This window comes from Dysidea avara, chromosome 6, assembly GCF_963678975.1.
Source record: "Dysidea avara chromosome 6, odDysAvar1.4, whole genome shotgun sequence".
NCBI classification, from domain to species: domain Eukaryota; kingdom Metazoa; phylum Porifera; class Demospongiae; order Dictyoceratida; family Dysideidae; genus Dysidea; species Dysidea avara.
In genome coordinates, this window is record NC_089277.1 from 5,801,920 (window position 1) to 5,819,591 (window position 17,672).

The 17,672-nt window shown below is 38.3% G+C and overlaps 1 protein-coding gene across 1 annotated transcript; it reads left to right on the plus strand.

Annotated features, from left to right (window-relative positions):
• Nucleotides 1–4,967: 4,967 nt before the first annotated feature.
• LOC136257416 (uncharacterized) lies at nt 4,968–13,806 on the plus strand. The gene is made up of 5 exons (XM_066050608.1): nt 4,968–5,147; nt 5,205–5,459; nt 5,539–5,910; nt 13,397–13,450; nt 13,497–13,806. Exons 1-4 carry the CDS (start codon nt 4,985–4,987, stop codon nt 13,426–13,428), a joined length of 822 nt encoding a protein of 273 aa, XP_065906680.1. The 5' UTR covers nt 4,968–4,984; the 3' UTR covers nt 13,429–13,450; nt 13,497–13,806.
• Nucleotides 13,807–17,672: the final 3,866 nt, after the last annotated feature.

Genomic DNA, 17,672 nt, shown 5'->3' on the forward strand with positions numbered 1-17,672 from the left:
CCTGGCTATTGATAAGTATTTCAAACCTTCTGCTGTTACTTTAGTTTTACGTCAAACCATTTTTCAAATGCTAAACTTTAACATAAAGCATGTACTGCAATGCAATATATCCCATGTGATTTATATTATACTCAGCCAACATTGCACATAATTTTTCCTAGAGTATTAGTTTTACCCTTCTTGCCAAGAGTGTTAATCAATGGTAGGCTAAAATTGCTGGACTATGGGAGAAAAAAATTATGTGCAATATTGGCTGAGTATGGGAGACAGTGTGGCATTCATGTCCGACTCCCATATACCCTACTACTGTACGTAACCGTAGAAAGGCATAATGTGGTGCATACAACACCCGAACATAACATCAATTGTAAGCATACCTAACAATGTAGCTAGAAACTGAACTACTCAAGCATCACTGTCACAATGAACTAATACATGCCATCATGGTTTAGAGGCATTTTCACTAGGCTATATTCATGAATGGGAATATGTACGTGATTACCACTGACAATATTTAGAATCCAGTATTTTTATAGCTTCTTGTACATCACAAACCACAACACCTTGTCATTATGTCATACACATACTTTCTATAGGGCATATAAGAGTAGGGTATCCTACTCAGAACATAATATATTAACTCTTGTTGCTAACTTTCCTTGAGGTAGCAGTGGGGATCAAGTCTGGGGACTTGTCTTTACCAGAGAATTGCCTTTACCTTTTGGGTACTACTGCATTTGTATTAATTGAACACATGCACCACTTAGCAACTTTGATCACAACCCAATTAATACATGCATTGATAAATGGTACAATTTGTTGGGATGTGTGGGGATTTACACCACCATTATTACTGCCTCAGTAAATGGGAAATGTAATTTTCAATGTCACAAGCCCCCAACTCAAGTGGTTGTATTTGGATTAGATCTGGTACATTATTAAACTATATTTATTTATTTTATTTATTTATTATCAATTTACCACAAGGGAAGGAATGGTACAAAAGGCAAGCCTGTACAAGGTACTGTCCTAATACAAAACACATAGCTAGGGTCCGCAACGTGAAAAATGAAGTTGCAAGAAGCAAATCCCCGACTATCGTAGTATGTTACCCTTAGTGCCCATCACTAATACCACCCTTGGTTTGGAATTGCATTCCCTTGTTGGAGAGGCACGCGGATTTTAATCTCACGTGATTGATCTTTATTTTGTACACTCTAAAGAAGACGTCCAGAGTTCCCAGATTCCGAGTGTGATTTCAAGTATTGTTGGCCTACCAAACCATGCATAGAAGTGAGTAAAAATTTGCCCGTGTTTTCCACAAAGGCTGATTTTCTGCTGATGGGTCGTGAAAATGTTACGTTCGAGGCGCTCTACCAGCCAAGAGAAGAGAAGCCAATCCTATCACATAAGATGGTAATGAAGTTGGATGTATAAGTATTCTACACACCAAATTTGAAAGAGCTGCGACCTTTCTAACCATCTGGCAGGCAGAGATGAAATTTTCACTGCAATGATCTTCAATGATTTTGGTGGGTTGTCTTCTTCCTACCGTTACAAACTGTCTTCCTAGGAGCTTTAAATCAGGGAAGATCCAGAAGAACATCTGAGGTTTTTAAGAAGTGGTCAAATCCTTGACTTAAAGTTAAAAGGTCATTGGAAACTACTACTCTAATAGAACATTCAGTATTTTATTAGAATAACCCGGCGTGTAGTCACTACACTTACCATCTGCTTTTGATTGTGTCAATTGAACAGCTGTATAGATTGCTGGCTAGTGTGCATTTTATGGACATTTAAATCTTGATATTTTAACCTTGTGATGATGCATTCCATGCAGTTCCTGCATCCATTTCCCATATCCTATTAAGCTATATAGTGAGGCATAGTTACCATTATTATACTTGTACATTAACCTACTCGCATACTAGGTCACATCAAGAACAAATTGAGTGATTAGTCTATTACATTACACACATGTAGTTTACAGATGGCATGACCATATGCTTAAATAAATTATATAGATCACATAAACTCAATCATCAGTTTTTCATCCATCAATACCATTGCACAAGCTTATAGCAAATTATTTCTTTACAGACTATAGTTAGCTGAATTGATACCCCAAATGATTTGTAATGTTACTTTTTAGTCTGCTCTAGCCATGCATTTATTAACTTTGATGATGGCTTCTTACAGCTGCACTTGACAATCAAACAATCAATGGACCAAACAATCATTGATATGGTAAGGGAAACAATGACATAGGCAGAGATGCAAAATTAATAGATCTAGATGAACAGAAATTTGGCTTTATTAAAGCAGATAACATTGCAGATTGATGAGTATTTTCAAGATAAATTTGTTATTATGAATGGGTGTTGTTACACAGAGCAGTCCAATGCATATGAACCTGTGACAAGCAGAAATCAATACAACATGCAGGTTAAATGTATTCTTTGGACGATATACAGGGTGTATGCACTAATGTGTTCAAGGACTTATTCAACCACACATATCCTTAAATATCAAGTACTTGTAATTGAATGTAAAAAGTTACACTTTAATTAGCCCATACAGGCACAGATTCCATCTGGATGCATGCCCCAGGGATCTGAGACAGTACTTTGGGTGGCCATTTTCACTTCAAAAATTAAGTAGCCACTAACACTGATGATTGCTCTATTAGAAGGATTAAGAGCACATTGATCTTTTGCTACAAGAATTGACCACCAAAACTGGCCATGGGGACCATGACCTTGTGATTTCCTGCCCTATTTTTACTACCTGTGCAAAACATGATAAAAGGACACTGTAAAAAAGTGTAGGTCTACTACACCTATAAAGTGACTCTAATAGAATGATCACACTGACAGATAAAACTGTGAAGCTTTTCCTCTACCTTAGTCATGAATCAATAATTTCACAAACTCATAGGACATATACACAGCAGAATTAGGGTATTATGGCTATATTGCATTACTAAGTTGTTATTTATTTAGGCAGTTGCACAAGATACATAGCTAATTATTATAGTTAATTTTCATATAGAAAATCAGGTATGTAAAATGTGAGGTTATGAGCTGGTCCTGTAATAAAGTTCTCTAGCTGATACAAAATGATTACTTCATAGCAAATGAATGGATTTCAAATACTATTAGCTATACTCTCCAGCATCCTGGACACTGCATTGCTTGCATCATCACAAGGTTAAAATAATTATCAAGATTTAAATGTCCATAAAATGCACACTTTCCAGCAATCTATACAGCTGTTCAATTGACACAACCAAAAGTAGATGGTAAATGTAGTGACAGTATACATGGTTATAAAATACTGAATGTTCTATTAGAGAAGTAGTTTCCAATGACCTTTAACTTTAAAAGTCAAGGATTTGACCACTTCTTAGAAGCCTCAGATGTTCTTCTGGATCTTCCCTGATTTAAAGCTCCTAGGAAGACAGTTTGTAACAGTAGGAAGGAGGCAACCCATTGAAGATCATTGCACTGAAAATTTCATCTCTGCCAGGAGCTAGAAAGGTCGGTAGAGTGGTTAGAAAGGTCAGTTAGGCAGCTAGAAAGGTCGGTCGGTCGAGCGGTTAGGCAGCTATAAAGGTCGGTCGGTAGAGCGGTTAGGCAGCTAGAAAGGTCGGTCAGTTAGAAAGGTCGCAGCTCTTTCAAACTTGGTGTGTAGGCAGTTAGGCAGCTAGAAAGGTCGCAGCTCTTTCAAACTTGGTGTGTAGAATATTTATACATCCAACTTCATTACCGTAAACTCTTTAAATTTCGATCTCGGCTGCTAGTGAGGCATAATTTTTTCACCAACAGAGTAGTTAATTTGTGGAATTCTCTTCCAGCAGATGTTATTTCTGCACCAACCGTGGCATTGTTTAAGAAGAATCTTGATGATTTATGGAGAACAACAAGATATGGGCACTCTCAAAGGCCTGCGGCCTAGCTTGACAGTCTTGTACTGCCAAGCAATTTTTGTCCATTAATAATAATAATAATAATAATCTTATGTGATAGGATTGGCTTCTCTTCTCTTGGCTGGTAGAGCGCCTCGAACGAAAAATTTTCACGACCCATCAGCAGAAAATCAGCCTTTGTGGAAAACACGAGCAAATTTTTACTCACTTCTATGCATGGTTTGGTAGGCCAACAACACTTGAAATCACACTTGGAATCTGGGAGCTCTGGACGTCTTCTTTAGAGCGCATGAAATAAAGATCAATCAAGTGAGATATTAAAATCCGCGTGTCTCTCCAACAAGGGAACGCAGTTCCAAACCAAGGATGGTATTAGTGATGGGGCACTAAGGGTAACATACTACGATAGTCGGGGATTTGTTTCTTGCAACTTCATTTTTCACGTTGCGGACCCTAACATAGCTACAACCACTAAACAAAACACACACAAAAAAACTTAATTACGTGAACAGATCATCTTGTCACAAAGTGAAAACATCAGATCCACTCAGTTGCGATAGTAGCAGTAGCCAGGGCCATAGATAGTAGCAGTAGCCAGGGCCATAGATAGTAGCAGTAGCCAGAGCCATAGATAGCCAATAACACAACCACCTCGACAACCACACTGTAAAAAGAACAAACGAGCGCAAGTAGCTAGCTAGTAAGAAACGCGCAGTGCCTTACAGTCGTATGCTGCATGCATGTACGTCATTTCCGGACCTCAGATCGTGTGAAAATAGAAAACCCCAAAATAAAAACCTTTCGGTTCAGTAGCTAACCACTTCCTTTTACTTTTTTATTATTGTGCTTATTTTGCTTTGTTGTATTTTAATCATTATATCTACAGGGTGGGGCATGCAGGGTCATACAGGGTAGTCAACCACTATCCCGCCAGAACCGTGCCAGTGACAGGCATGTCTATCACGTGTTCTATTGTTAGGATTGCTAGGAATCCCCACTAGGTGACGTATTGTGGTAATATAAAACATGACCTCTTCTTAAATACATCTTATTATCATGTCAGACGCAAATCAGAGGAGTGTTAATTATAATAATGATATTTATGTACAAAGTGGTTGTGATATTAGAATAGCTGAAGCAATAATAATATGTATTGGAAGTTTTACGGAAGATTTAGATAGAATGATAAGCACATTTGTGCAATTTAATACTTTTACAGGTGAGTTAGCTCAGACAGACTGAATTAATGTGTTCTTATCGATGATTCTGTTTACAGTGTACAAATTAAATAGATTTAACAAATCTGAAATAGAATATTACCTTGATAAAGTTACCGACGATTGTCCAGCCAACGTTAAAATGCTGTTTGTATATTTTTCCAGTCATGGTAGGAGACTTTTTACTGGCGGAGATGCACTGGAGACGAGTGATAAAAAGTTAATTTATACTAATGACATTATAGCTACTTTTCGTAAGCCAAATCTACATAAGAAATTTAAAGTTTTTATATTTGATACCTGCCGCACTAAAGGTATGTATATACAGTAAGCCGCACACATCTCGGCCATGGTTATACGGCATGTCATTAACTAACTGTCTTCTCATTGCAGGAGACATTTTATTTGAAGCAAAATCAATTTTGAACCAATCACTATTCAACTGTTTAAATCTTACCAACACGAAATATTTTTATGAAACAGATCATCATGTCCTAATAATTTGGTCGTGTGATATCGGTGAAGGAGCAATTGTAGATGAAGTTACTGGCAGTCTGTTTACTCAAGTTTTATGCGATGTATTGGCCAAGCTGCAGAGTGGCACTCAACCCAAATGTATCAACATCACAGAGATAGTTTCCGACACCAGTGAAGCTGTTGAGACTGCCATAAGATCAGAACGACAGCAAGGACGTGATTGTGATTATCAGTCTCCACAATGTGAACAAATAAATATGGATAATATGGATATTATATTAAAGAGAGGTTTGTAGTTAACCTTACATGCACAATACTATCATAATAACTTAATTTTAGGGGACCCAGGGCAAATTTAGAATGTGGGGCCTTTATATAACCCATAATTTTCAATAAGGAAAAGCAGATAAACTTAGCTAACTATCTACTAGTCTATAACTAACTAACTGTTAACTGATGGGCTTATTAACAGTTTTAGCATGTGATGTCTGTGGCATCCATCCCCCCCAGGAAAATTTAGAAAATTAGACCCTGCACAAATATGAGCGATTTTAGCTTAGCTAGACAGCCTAGACTACAACTAAAAGCAAACCACTAGCTAATAACTGATAAGCTTATTGACAGTTTTAGCATGCCAACCTAGAGGGAACCCCCCAGTAAATTTTGAAAATTAGATTGAATATGAGAGTGATTTTACAAGAACAAGCTTAGCTAAATATAGCTAGCTACTAGACTACAACTAAAAGCTACACACTGATTAAGTTTATTAACAGTTTTAGCATACTAAAGAAGGGGATCTGGGTAATGCCCCCAGGAAAATTTTGAAATGTAGACCCTCTGAGATTAATTATATTTCAGAAGGCTCAGTCTCGCATATCAATGGTGTTAGTCCTGGTTGATTTTAATAATTTATCACAGTATGTTTATTGGGCTGTTGCATTAAGGTGATTACTATATTTGGGTATCTCAAGCTTGAATTTTATAGCAAGCTTTCTGCCAAATACATACCTTCTAGGAAATTTTATACTCTATGTCAGACTGATTTTAACAGTGAATATTTGCCTGACTGCTGTAATATGGTGACTGTTCTATTAGAGTGTCTCGATCTCACACCGTCTATATAAACGCCTTATCTATATATATATATATATATATATATATATATCATACAGTATGATAGTACTGTATATTAGGGACATCGAAGGTGTGGGGGCGATCCGTGATATAATATAACCCAAAATCTGCCACGATTTTCCCTCACAATGACATGACAGTATTGGTTGGGTAAAACCAAGCCCAAAAGTGTCTTCAGATCGAACCGAAACGTTTGCGTTAAGTTGCTACAGAATTTCGAAAATAAATTATTCAACAAAGTTTTCTACTGCCTGCCTGCCTGCCTGCCTGCCTGCCTGCCTGCCTGCCTGCCTGCCTGCCTGCCTGCCTGCCTGCCTGCCTGCCTGCCTGCCTGCCTGCCTGCCTGCCTGCCTGCCTGCCTGCCTGCCTGCCTGCCTGCCTGCCTGCCTGCCTGCCTGCCTGCCTGCCTGCCTACCTGCCTGCCTGCCTGACGCCTTCAGTCAAGCGTAGCAGAAAAGTGGCTACAGCTACAGCCCTAATTGTTTCGCAGAAATGTTTATAGTTTGCTTAAGAAAAAACTTTTGATATATTGATAAGCATACAATACTTGCGCTATTGTCTTACCTTTTACCATGGCCATCAGTCAAGGTTCTACTGCTGAGTGTTAATGCTGATTCTGTCAAGTCTCATCTGGATCCCTTGATGCAGAGGATCGTTGGTTTGAATAGTATGAAGCAGGCTTGTTGTAATTACCCACCGAAAGTAATCAGTACAATTACAATTACTTTTTGAAGCCAATCTAATGATTACAATTACAATTACTTCAGTTTGTAAAATAATGATTAATAATTACAATTACTTTTCAATTACTACTGTACATCGGGGTACAACAATAACTTACAATTCTCCAGCATTACTTTTAAGGTATATTAACTGTTCAAACTTTTTTGGTAATAGTCTACATCTATTTGGTCTGAGAACATTGCCACTATGGCTGAATACATACTCAAATGGTACAAAATTAATGTTGCTAGAACTCCCAGCTATTCTTTGCTATTGTACTTAAAATGGGGTATTTATTTGCTTTTATCTTCCAAAATTTTAAAGGGCATTCATCCTTTGTAAACTTTGTGTCATCTAGATACGTTTAAATTCTTTCTCTGCTATAGAACATTATGTACCCCATGGGTATCCCATACTGTACATAAAATTTAAGTCAACAAATATGTGACCAGGCCTGCGATAATAGGGCATGTGGGCACATGATTTTTACCTACTTTTTCATACTTTCATCATTCATAACGTTTTGTACCATTATGCTATGGTTTTGCAATTTTCAGCTCTTAGTAAGCATTTCATTGGCATCATGATGCAAGTTACAGAATGCAGAAATACTATTCCAGTACTGAGATATGACCTGTAGAATGACGGGGTGTAGTTTGTGCCCACATGCCCTGTTTTCGCAGGCCTGGTCACATATAATTATGCCTATAATTTCAACAATTTACTGCAGCTACATGGGCCACACATTATACATATGGGATTGTGTACATAGTCACTAGTCAAGTTATGGAGTAGTATACTGTTATATAGCATAACTTTGATTCATTACATTTAATTACATAATGATTATTGACTGAACAGCTAATTACAATTACAATTACTTGAAAATTGCTAATGATTAGTAATTAATTACAATTACAACAAGCCTGGTATGAAGTGTTCTTCCCTGTGGCTGACAGCTCTTCCTATTCAGGAGCAGGGGTTCTACTTAAATAAGCAGGAGTTTCGGGATGCTTTAAGTCTTAGATTTGGCTGGCAATTGTATATAATGATGTCTCCAGTCACTATTTGTGGCACCCCCTTCAGTGTAGATCATGCTATGGTTTGCCACCATGGAGGCCTTACCTTTATTCGTCATAATGAACTTCGTGACTTGACAGCTGGATGGTTACAAGAGGTCTGTTATAATGTTGCAGTGGAACCACCTTTGTTACCTCTTAATGGAGAGACCATTGCTCCTGTTTCTGCCATTCGTAATGATGAAGCCCGTGCAGACGTTTGTGCGACTGGATTTTGGGGTAGACGCCAAGGTGCATTTTTTGATATAAGGGTTTTGCACCAAGCTACCTTAAGACTCAGCCTGCATCACTTTTTCGAAGGCACGAGTTAGAGAAGAAGCGGGAATATGGTGATAGGGTTCGCAGTGTGGAGTGTGGTTCATTTACCCCTCTGGTTTTTTCTGCATTTGGTGGACTTGCCGGTAGGGAGGCAACTATATTCTATAGCCGCTTAGCTGATTTACTCTCTAAGAATCATGGCACACCCTATACCAAGACACTTTCACTAATGCGTTGTTTCATCTCTTTTTCTTTACTCCGTTCTGCTATCTTGGCTATCCGGGGCAGTAAGACCATGAGACCTGTACATGTGGAGCGCCCCACTACCTCTGCTGACTCGACTGCGCCTGGCAGAGGTTCAGCTTGACTCATCCGGTGTTTATTTTATTTTGTATCTGTTTAATGTGTTCGTGTATGTAATAAATAAAAATTTAGCTATTAAAAAAAAGATTAAAATAAAAATAATTTAAAAAACCGCTGAGTGTTAATAGACTACAGTACGGCTTCCATACCAGTGTATATTGCATCAAACTATTCGAATACACTTGGTCGCCGGTTGCACCAAAAACACACGCGTACGTGACTCGCTGTTGATATCGATCAGAGAGAGCAACTCACGTCGTACTATATAGCAATGTGTAAGTCAATAATTATAGTTTATTTAGTAACAATGTTAAACCGAGTCGTGTCATCCAGGTCCTGCCATACAGATTATTCGGGTCTGACCCCATTAAAAGTGGACGTGTTACTACACGTCATAGCGTAGCTCTGCTTCTTTCGTGAGCCACGCCCACTTATGTAAATTACAATCTGTAGACATATGGTAGCCACGTCCATTCATCAGTGTGTAGGTATGCACGAATCTACATCCATTATTGTCTGCAGGCTTATGTAGAGCCACGCCCACTGATCAGTTGTTATTGTATGAGTCATAATCTAGTATAATAGTGCTGTGAGTAACTCAGCAGATATTTAGTGGTCATCAGCTTGCAAAAAAAACTTCACAAACAAGTATAAGAAAAAATTTGGAATTTTAAATTAGATTAGGGACAGTGCATAATACTGCAATAAAAAGTACTGAAACAAGCTGGATCAGAGTAGTACGTAATGTCCAAATACTGTAAAACAATAAGAAGTGAATATCCCTACTGTGCTACACTGGCTACATAGTTGAATAATTTTCATCTTTGTTGATATTGCCAATAATGTATTATACTGCAATATGTATAGTTCTCTCCTGTATGTTTTGTATGCCTATATACTGAGTACACATTACTGTGCCATTGCCATACCAATGATGTACCAGCACTTGGCTACTGGTGGTCTCTAGTTACGATGTCACTATTGTGTTATATCTGTCACTACTGTGACATATTGAGATAATTATTTTGATTGTGCCTTCATCACCTATTTGCATGCATATCCTCACCAGGGGTTGTCATGTTTGTGTATGTACTTGGTTGTATGTGACCCGGTCCTAGTTATGCAACCAAGTACTAAGAATAATAAAAAATGCAGTTAAAATTACGTCAAATAATAGTGAATAAATAATGTTTGAGAAAACTACATGGCCTAAGGCTTTGCACTCACCGGGAATAAAATCTATGTTGAATGAAGAGACAATCGTATAGTGGGTGAGTGTTTTCGTGGAGGTGATAGAAATGGTATGATCCAATGATTCTATTTAATGCCAACCAAAACAGTTATCATGTGATGCCCACTACAAAGCAGGCAGATTCAAATACCGATTTAGATGAGCGAACTACTGTTTCTTTGTTTTTGAAAGTGTTGCCAGCTGGTACACTAAGTCTCAAGTCGCCATGCCAGCTGCCAGTGGATGTCCTCAGTGAATCGAAGCAGGTAGCTAATTAAAGCGGCCATGCCAGCTGCACAATAACAGGATTAATAGCAGTATGTTTATTTGTATTTTATATTTTTTTCTGGCTTGCTAGGCTCTGGTTGACTTAGCTGTCTGTTTGTACTAATGTATTGTAAAGAGCATGGTATGTTTTCTTGTATTGTACATTTTGCCTTTAGCTGGTAGCCTGGTACTAGTGGCTTGGCTTTCTTCCTTTATCTGGTTCACCTGGCTTGCATGCTTCTACAGTATACGGATTGTGTATCTCCTGCAAGTTGTGTGTGCATAAAGTGTGTACCCATCACTGTTCCATTGCCATAGCACTGATGAATCATATTTAGCTACTGGTGACCTCTAGTTGATGTTGATACTGTGTTGTATATTGGCTACATAGCTGAATGACATTCATCTTTGGTGATGTTGCCAATAATGTATTATACTGCTAGTTTTCTCCTGTATGTTTTGTATACCTACATACTGAGTACACATCACTAGGCTACACATTGCTGTGCCATTGCCACACCAATGGTGTACCGGTGTACCGGCACTTGGCTACTGGTGGCCTCTAGTTACGATGCCACTATTGTGTTATATCTGTCACTATTGTGACATATTAAAATCATAATTATTTTGATTGTGCCTAGTTGCATGCATAGCCTCACCAGGGGTTGTCACATTGGTGTATGTACTTGGTTGTATGTGACCCAGCCCGGTCCTAGTAATTATATAACCAAGTACTAAGAATAATACGAAACGCGGTTAAAATTACGTAATAAATAAATAAATAAATAAATAATTAAATAAATAAATAATTAATGTTTGAGAAAACTACGAGGCCTAGAGACATGAACTAACCGGGGATAGATTCGCCTGTGAATGAAGGCACAAACGTATAATCGTCGCTCCTGTTTGTGCTGATGACTTGACCATACTTGTAATTCTATATAACGCCCAGTACCACACCCTTGCTTAATTACTTACATATTGCGCGAAGAAGATTAGTGATGCCCGTGCAGGAGAGCCAGAAGCCACTTGTGTAAACAAGAAGATTACAAGTAAGTTTTTATGTTTGTAACATCTCAAGTCTCCATGCCAGCTGCCAGTGGATTCATTCATGTAAATAAACAATACAAGAAAACATTAAACTGACATATGCCACGCTCTTTACAATAAGCTTACAGTTACATATAAAATACAAGTAAACAATTTTGTCTTGTGCAGCTGGCATGGCGAACTTTCTTTGTGTTGGTGTCAGGCAATTCAATACGTGCTTAATCTTTTTTGCCTTCACCTGGCGTAGCTACTAGGCTCTAGTGGCTTGGCTGTCTTCCTTTATCTGGTTCATCTGGCTTGCATACGCCTACAGCATTGTGTAGCTATCTCCTGAAAGTTGTGTATGCATAACTATGGTGTGTCACCCATCACTGTGCCATTGCTACATCACTGATGAACCTTACTTAGCTCTAGTTGATGTTGATATGCATTGCTGTATATTGGCTAATAATTTTTATCTGCATGGTGATGTTGCCTATAATGTATTGCTGCATACAATACTGCAATAATGTATAGTTCTCTCCTGTATGTTTTGTATACATATACTTTGTACACATCACTGTGCCATTTATACCACACCAATGATGTACTGGCACTTAGCTACTGGTGGCCTTTAGTTACGATGCCACTATAGTGTTATATCTGTCACTACTGTGACATATTGAGTTGATTTGGGGATAATGCATTCACCACCTAATAGCCTCACGGGGGGGGGCTGTCACGTTGGTGTATGTACTTGGTTGTATGTGACGCGGTCCTAGTAATAATAATAATAATAATTGGGCAAATACAGAACAGTTATGTAAGGAATGTTATGAAAACAACCCAGAATGATTGATCATGTGCATGACATTGTAAATCACTATAACTAGCCAGACTAATCCTACCAGTTGGTTCTATAACTAGTACATGAACACTTACTGATAGTTTAATCATGGAAAATTGAAGCAACATCTCCACACAGTCAGCACAATGCATAGATCATATGCAAGACAATGTCAAACTAATGCTACCAGTCCGTTCTATGACTACAAATAGATTATACACAGTAAAAACAAAGTAGTGAAGGTCACTACTAATTTCTGCCACAATACTCACTATTTTTGTGTAGTGATGTTCACTATTTTTGTAATGACCTTCACTACTCTTTTGTAGTGACCTTCACTACATAGTAGTGAATGTCACTACACAAAAATAGTGAGTATTGTGGCAGACATTAGTAGTGACCTTCACTAGTTTGTATTTACTGTGTATGAACTTACTGATAGTCTGATCACCAAAAATTGAAGCTATTCGTGTATTCACGAATCACTCCTAGCAAGATGACCAGGAAGTACAATAAAAATACTTAAAGCACCACCTATGCCTGTGTGTACAAAAAATACAGCACTTGGGGGTGTCTTGAGGCAAATACAGCACCTGACTTTGTATTAGTCTCTTGACACCCCCCTCATGCTGTATTTTCCATACACACAGAGCTGTGCTTTAATTAACATAGAGCTACAAACTACTCTAATAGAATGTACACTGCAGGCAAAATATAAACTCTAAAGAGAATGGTTATTTCTAATGTTTGGATAATCAAGGGAGCACTGTATAAGCCACATAGTGATACATAATGATATTAAGATGTACTACTTGTATTATGGACGGCACATGTTTCTCACAGATTACAATTTTATAGGATTTAAAGCTGTATAAAGTGAATATAATTTATATAACGGTAAGTGTACTAATGGTTAATACAATTGTTTACTATCCCCCTGTAGATAGAAGCTCCGATGATTAAAGACATGACGTGTTAATAACTGATTTTTTTGTGTGCATACACGTACATAGCTACATGAGAGTGGAGCACTTTATGTTTTAGGTTTTTCCTGGTAGGTAAAAAAGAAAAAAAAATGTGTGTGTGTGTGTGTGTGTGTGTGTGGCCTATCAGGTTTTTTCCTGAGGCTGTTTTGGGCTAGACAGTCTCGAATTAATTTAATTAATTTAGTTGTGGCTAAGCCCCCACTCTCTATTTGTGCATGCACAGGTAGTTGTAAGTGTTGAGTTAATAACAGTTTGATATTTATTTTATTTATTTATTTATTTATTAAGGCTTTACAGCACAAGTGCTCAAGGTCTGTATTCTATAGCCTGTTTAAAGTTGTTACAGAAAATTAATGTGTTTGAAAAGGTGGAGAAAGGAGAAAAAATCCATGACTGTACCTGGGCAGCTTCGAACCTGCAGCCATCCGATTAACACATAATTATAAACTATATATAATTATGTTACCAGATTTAGCCCTTAAAATCACATTTTTATAACTCAAATATTTATGATCAAAATAAGTCATTCTAAACTACCAATCAGCTTTACAATGATTAGAATCATTAGTAGGGATGGGCTGTATCTCAGTTGTACCATAAAACTGCAATATTACATTGACATGATACCAGTATTTAGAAAAAAAATTTGGTAGCTAACAATATTATCACGCTATCATAATTACCGTGATATTACCATCCATACACTTGTAGTAACCTCTGTAAACAATGCTAAAACATGGCAGGACTATGTCATACCACTGCCATTGTAGTAAGTTATTTGTCAGCAGTTGAAGATAATGGAGGCAGTAACTTGGATGAGCAGTTATCGTCATCATGTGCTTATGCAGATAATGAGTATGAAGGAGAAAACGAGGAAGAAAATGAAGCTGAAGAACTCTGGTAACAGTATTACCTCTGTCAGCCACCTATTAAGTGAAGCTGTCATCAATTCTGTGCATGACGTGGCACAGAATCACAAGTGGTACTGACTTGATTACCGGTAAACTTGATCTCAAGTTTGGGTTACCATCATTGGGGCAGAAGCGAGCTCCAAGGGATCTGCATGGACTTAAATAATGAGAAATGTTAGATGTGCAGCTTTAATTTGTAGCCTTATATATGTTGCCTAGTTTTCTTAAACTGATGGCTTCTGACAAATAGAGCTTTGGAAATTTGGAAATTGACCAAAGACTGAATGGTCGCAGTCCAGAAGGCTATAGCATGCATTACCATTGGTGGAATGGTCTTAGAGGACTAGTACTTATTGCCAAGGCACCCTATAGAGCCAATACATTTATGTGTGACCCAAGACAGAATGGGCACAGCCTAAGACGGTTGCCTGTATGTACAACCAAAGATGGAATAGTCATGGTCTGTAGGTATGGATTGGCATAGCCTGCATGGAGTGCTGGAATAATTATTATGACCAAAGGTCTCGGCCTGGAGTGCTGGTATATATGACCAAAGATGGAAGGGCCACAGCCTGGAGTACTGGTATATGTGACCAAAGATGGAATGGTCTTAGCCTGGAGTGCTGGTATGTATGACCAAAGATGGAATGGTCACAGCCTGGAGTGCTGGTATGCATGACCAAAGATGGAATGGTCATAGTCTGGAGTGCTTGTATGTGTGACCAAAGATTGAATGGTCTCAGCCTGGAGTGCTGGTATGTATGACCAAAGATGGAATGGTCACAGCCTGGAGCTGGTAAAGATAGAACGGTTACAGCTGGAAAGTATCCGTTCAAGGCACTGTTATAGAGGAAGTGCACATGGCTATATGGTCTTGTTACCTATGACAAAGGATCTCACTTTGAGGCTTACAACCTGAATGCCAAGAGGGCTTTGGAAAGGAGGTGTCGGTAAGCCAACATATTGTCTACTCCATATTCTGTTATAATTGTTATGTAGTGATAAAAGTACTATAAATCCGACAAAAGAACTACATTTCCCATTGTCTTGTACTGTAACTGCCACCTGGTTTCTATATGTGGTTGTAAACAACCGGATATTTCTTAACTGCACTACAGGACTATAAATAACTACCCATAGTGGCTGCGTGTGTTTTTATCACTACATAAGTTGCTTGACTTGCTTGCTTGTTTAGTATTCTGCAGGTTTCTTAAGATCTGATGAGATTATACACAGCAAATCACATTATGTTCTAGTGCCCTGCTGGCCAGGCAGCGAAACGTAATCTTCGGCAAAATGGGAGATAAACCATCTAACACAGGTGTACCAAATCATATGTGGCTGATAGAAGCCAGTGGCTCAGTGATATACTAATTCAGAGTAGATTGTCTGTCACCAAGCAGCTGGGCTTAGTATTACTGTAATGCTATCTTTGTTACCCTAGTGTGTGTTAAAGTCAATAACAGTAGCCCACGCTTGGTGGCGCACAACCCAATGTGGTGCTGTGGTTAGAATTACCCTTGACCCATGCATGCAAGTACCAATCACCTCTGGACTGTGTTCTGGTACCAGTGGCAATTCTAGACCTGACCTACAGGGGGGCCAAGTAGGGAACAGCATGATTATTGTTATATGGCTGTAATATTAAATAGAATTTCATGAGGTCTAGGGGTGCAACTCCCAGAAGCTACAGGATTTTTGCAATTTGAAGGCTTGAAAACAGCCTAAAATTTATGCTAAAAATACTAAAGATAACAATGCCAATCTATACTGCAACTTTCCCCCAAGATTTAAAAAAAGTTATTTTTCAGAGGAGGGACCATGGCCCCCCTTAGAATCGCCTATGTCTGGTACCCTTGCTTGGTCAGTAGTAAACTGCAAATGGACAGTACTCAGTCTGTCATAGGACACTTCATCATTCATGGTTGTGGTGGCCCTTTCATTTATACCTGGCTGCTGGCCTCTGCTATCATTGATATAATTATGCCCAAAGACAGTATCCTAATGGTGGTCATGTGGGCCTCTCTCACAAGACAAGGGATTTAAAGCAGGGCAGAGAAATGGGGGGAAGGGGTGGGCTGTCTCTTCAATTTAAAGGGTTAAGGCAATATTTCCTCATTTTTTGCAGCAAAGTACACCAACTATTTGGACCTATTTTAGTTATTAGCCAACTGATGTAGGAGTACTTTTATTTAAAGTGCATGTGAACTTAAATAAAAGTACATAATTAAGAAAGATATGTAGCACTGAAAAACATACTCTCAGCTCAATTTATTAATCATTTTTCCTGTGGAGGGCATACCCCCAGCTTTGTATGTCAGTCAGTATGACATTCTAAATGACACATGACTTGCCCCTCCCCCACATTATATTCTCTGCCTCTGGTTTAAAGGTTAAGTAAGCTGTGATAATTCATTTTATGCCACATTTTCAAACAAGTGGGGTACCCACCCTTGAGCCAGCTCTCTGTGTAATGGTGTTAAAAATGCATTTTTTTTCTTCAGTACCCCTACTATAGATACCCCGATGATACACACATACATGAGAGTAGAGCAATTTTGGGTTTTTCCTCGTAGGCTTAAAAAAAAAAGTAAAAAGGCCTACCAGGTTTTTTCCTGAGGCTGTCTTTGGGGCAATACAGTCTCGAATTTATTACTTCCTTTTATTATTAGTTTGTAGCTGAGCCCCCAAGCACTCTCCAATTGTATGTGTCTAGATAGTTGTTGTATGTAATTGTAAGTATTGAGTTGTTAACAGTTTGATAAACATAAGTTAGAGTGTTGTGGGTGGTAAGGGAGTAAACATAGTACACAAAGCTATAGCTACATTTATTGTATTTTTAAATGTAGTTACACTATCTGTACACAGTCACAGTATCACAACACATATGATGATTGCAGCTAAGCATATCATGCTCATTACACTTACATCCCGACCATCACCAAAAGTGGCAGTAATAAATTAAGCCACATACAGTATTGCTTGGTCACAGAACATGGAAAGGCACACACACACAACAGAAAAAGTTGTATTTAATGTTCAGAAACAGAAAGGTTCCACAGTAAAACAAGAGTGTTACTACGGTGGAACCTCAGCTTTCTGAACCCCATTGGGACCAGGGGTGGTCCATAAGCCTGATAAGTCCATATCTCTGAAACTGTAAACTTAAAATAATAAAGAACATTGGTAAACATTTTTGTATTTCAACTACCCTAATAGAAC

What these genes read in the sequence shown, in the direction of transcription:
- LOC136257416 (XM_066050608.1), top strand. Translation starts at nt 4,985, where the DNA reads ATGTCAGACGCAAATCAGAGGAGTGTTAATTATAATAATGATATTTAT. An exon ending in GCAATTTAATACTTTTACAG is followed by an intron (nt 5,148 to 5,204) that starts GTGAGTTAGCTC and finishes TTCTGTTTACAG; the next exon opens with TGTACAAATTAAATAGATTT. An exon ending in GGATATTATATTAAAGAGAG is followed by an intron (nt 5,911 to 13,396) that starts GTTTGTAGTTAA and finishes TGTTTCTCACAG; the next exon opens with ATTACAATTTTATAGGATTT.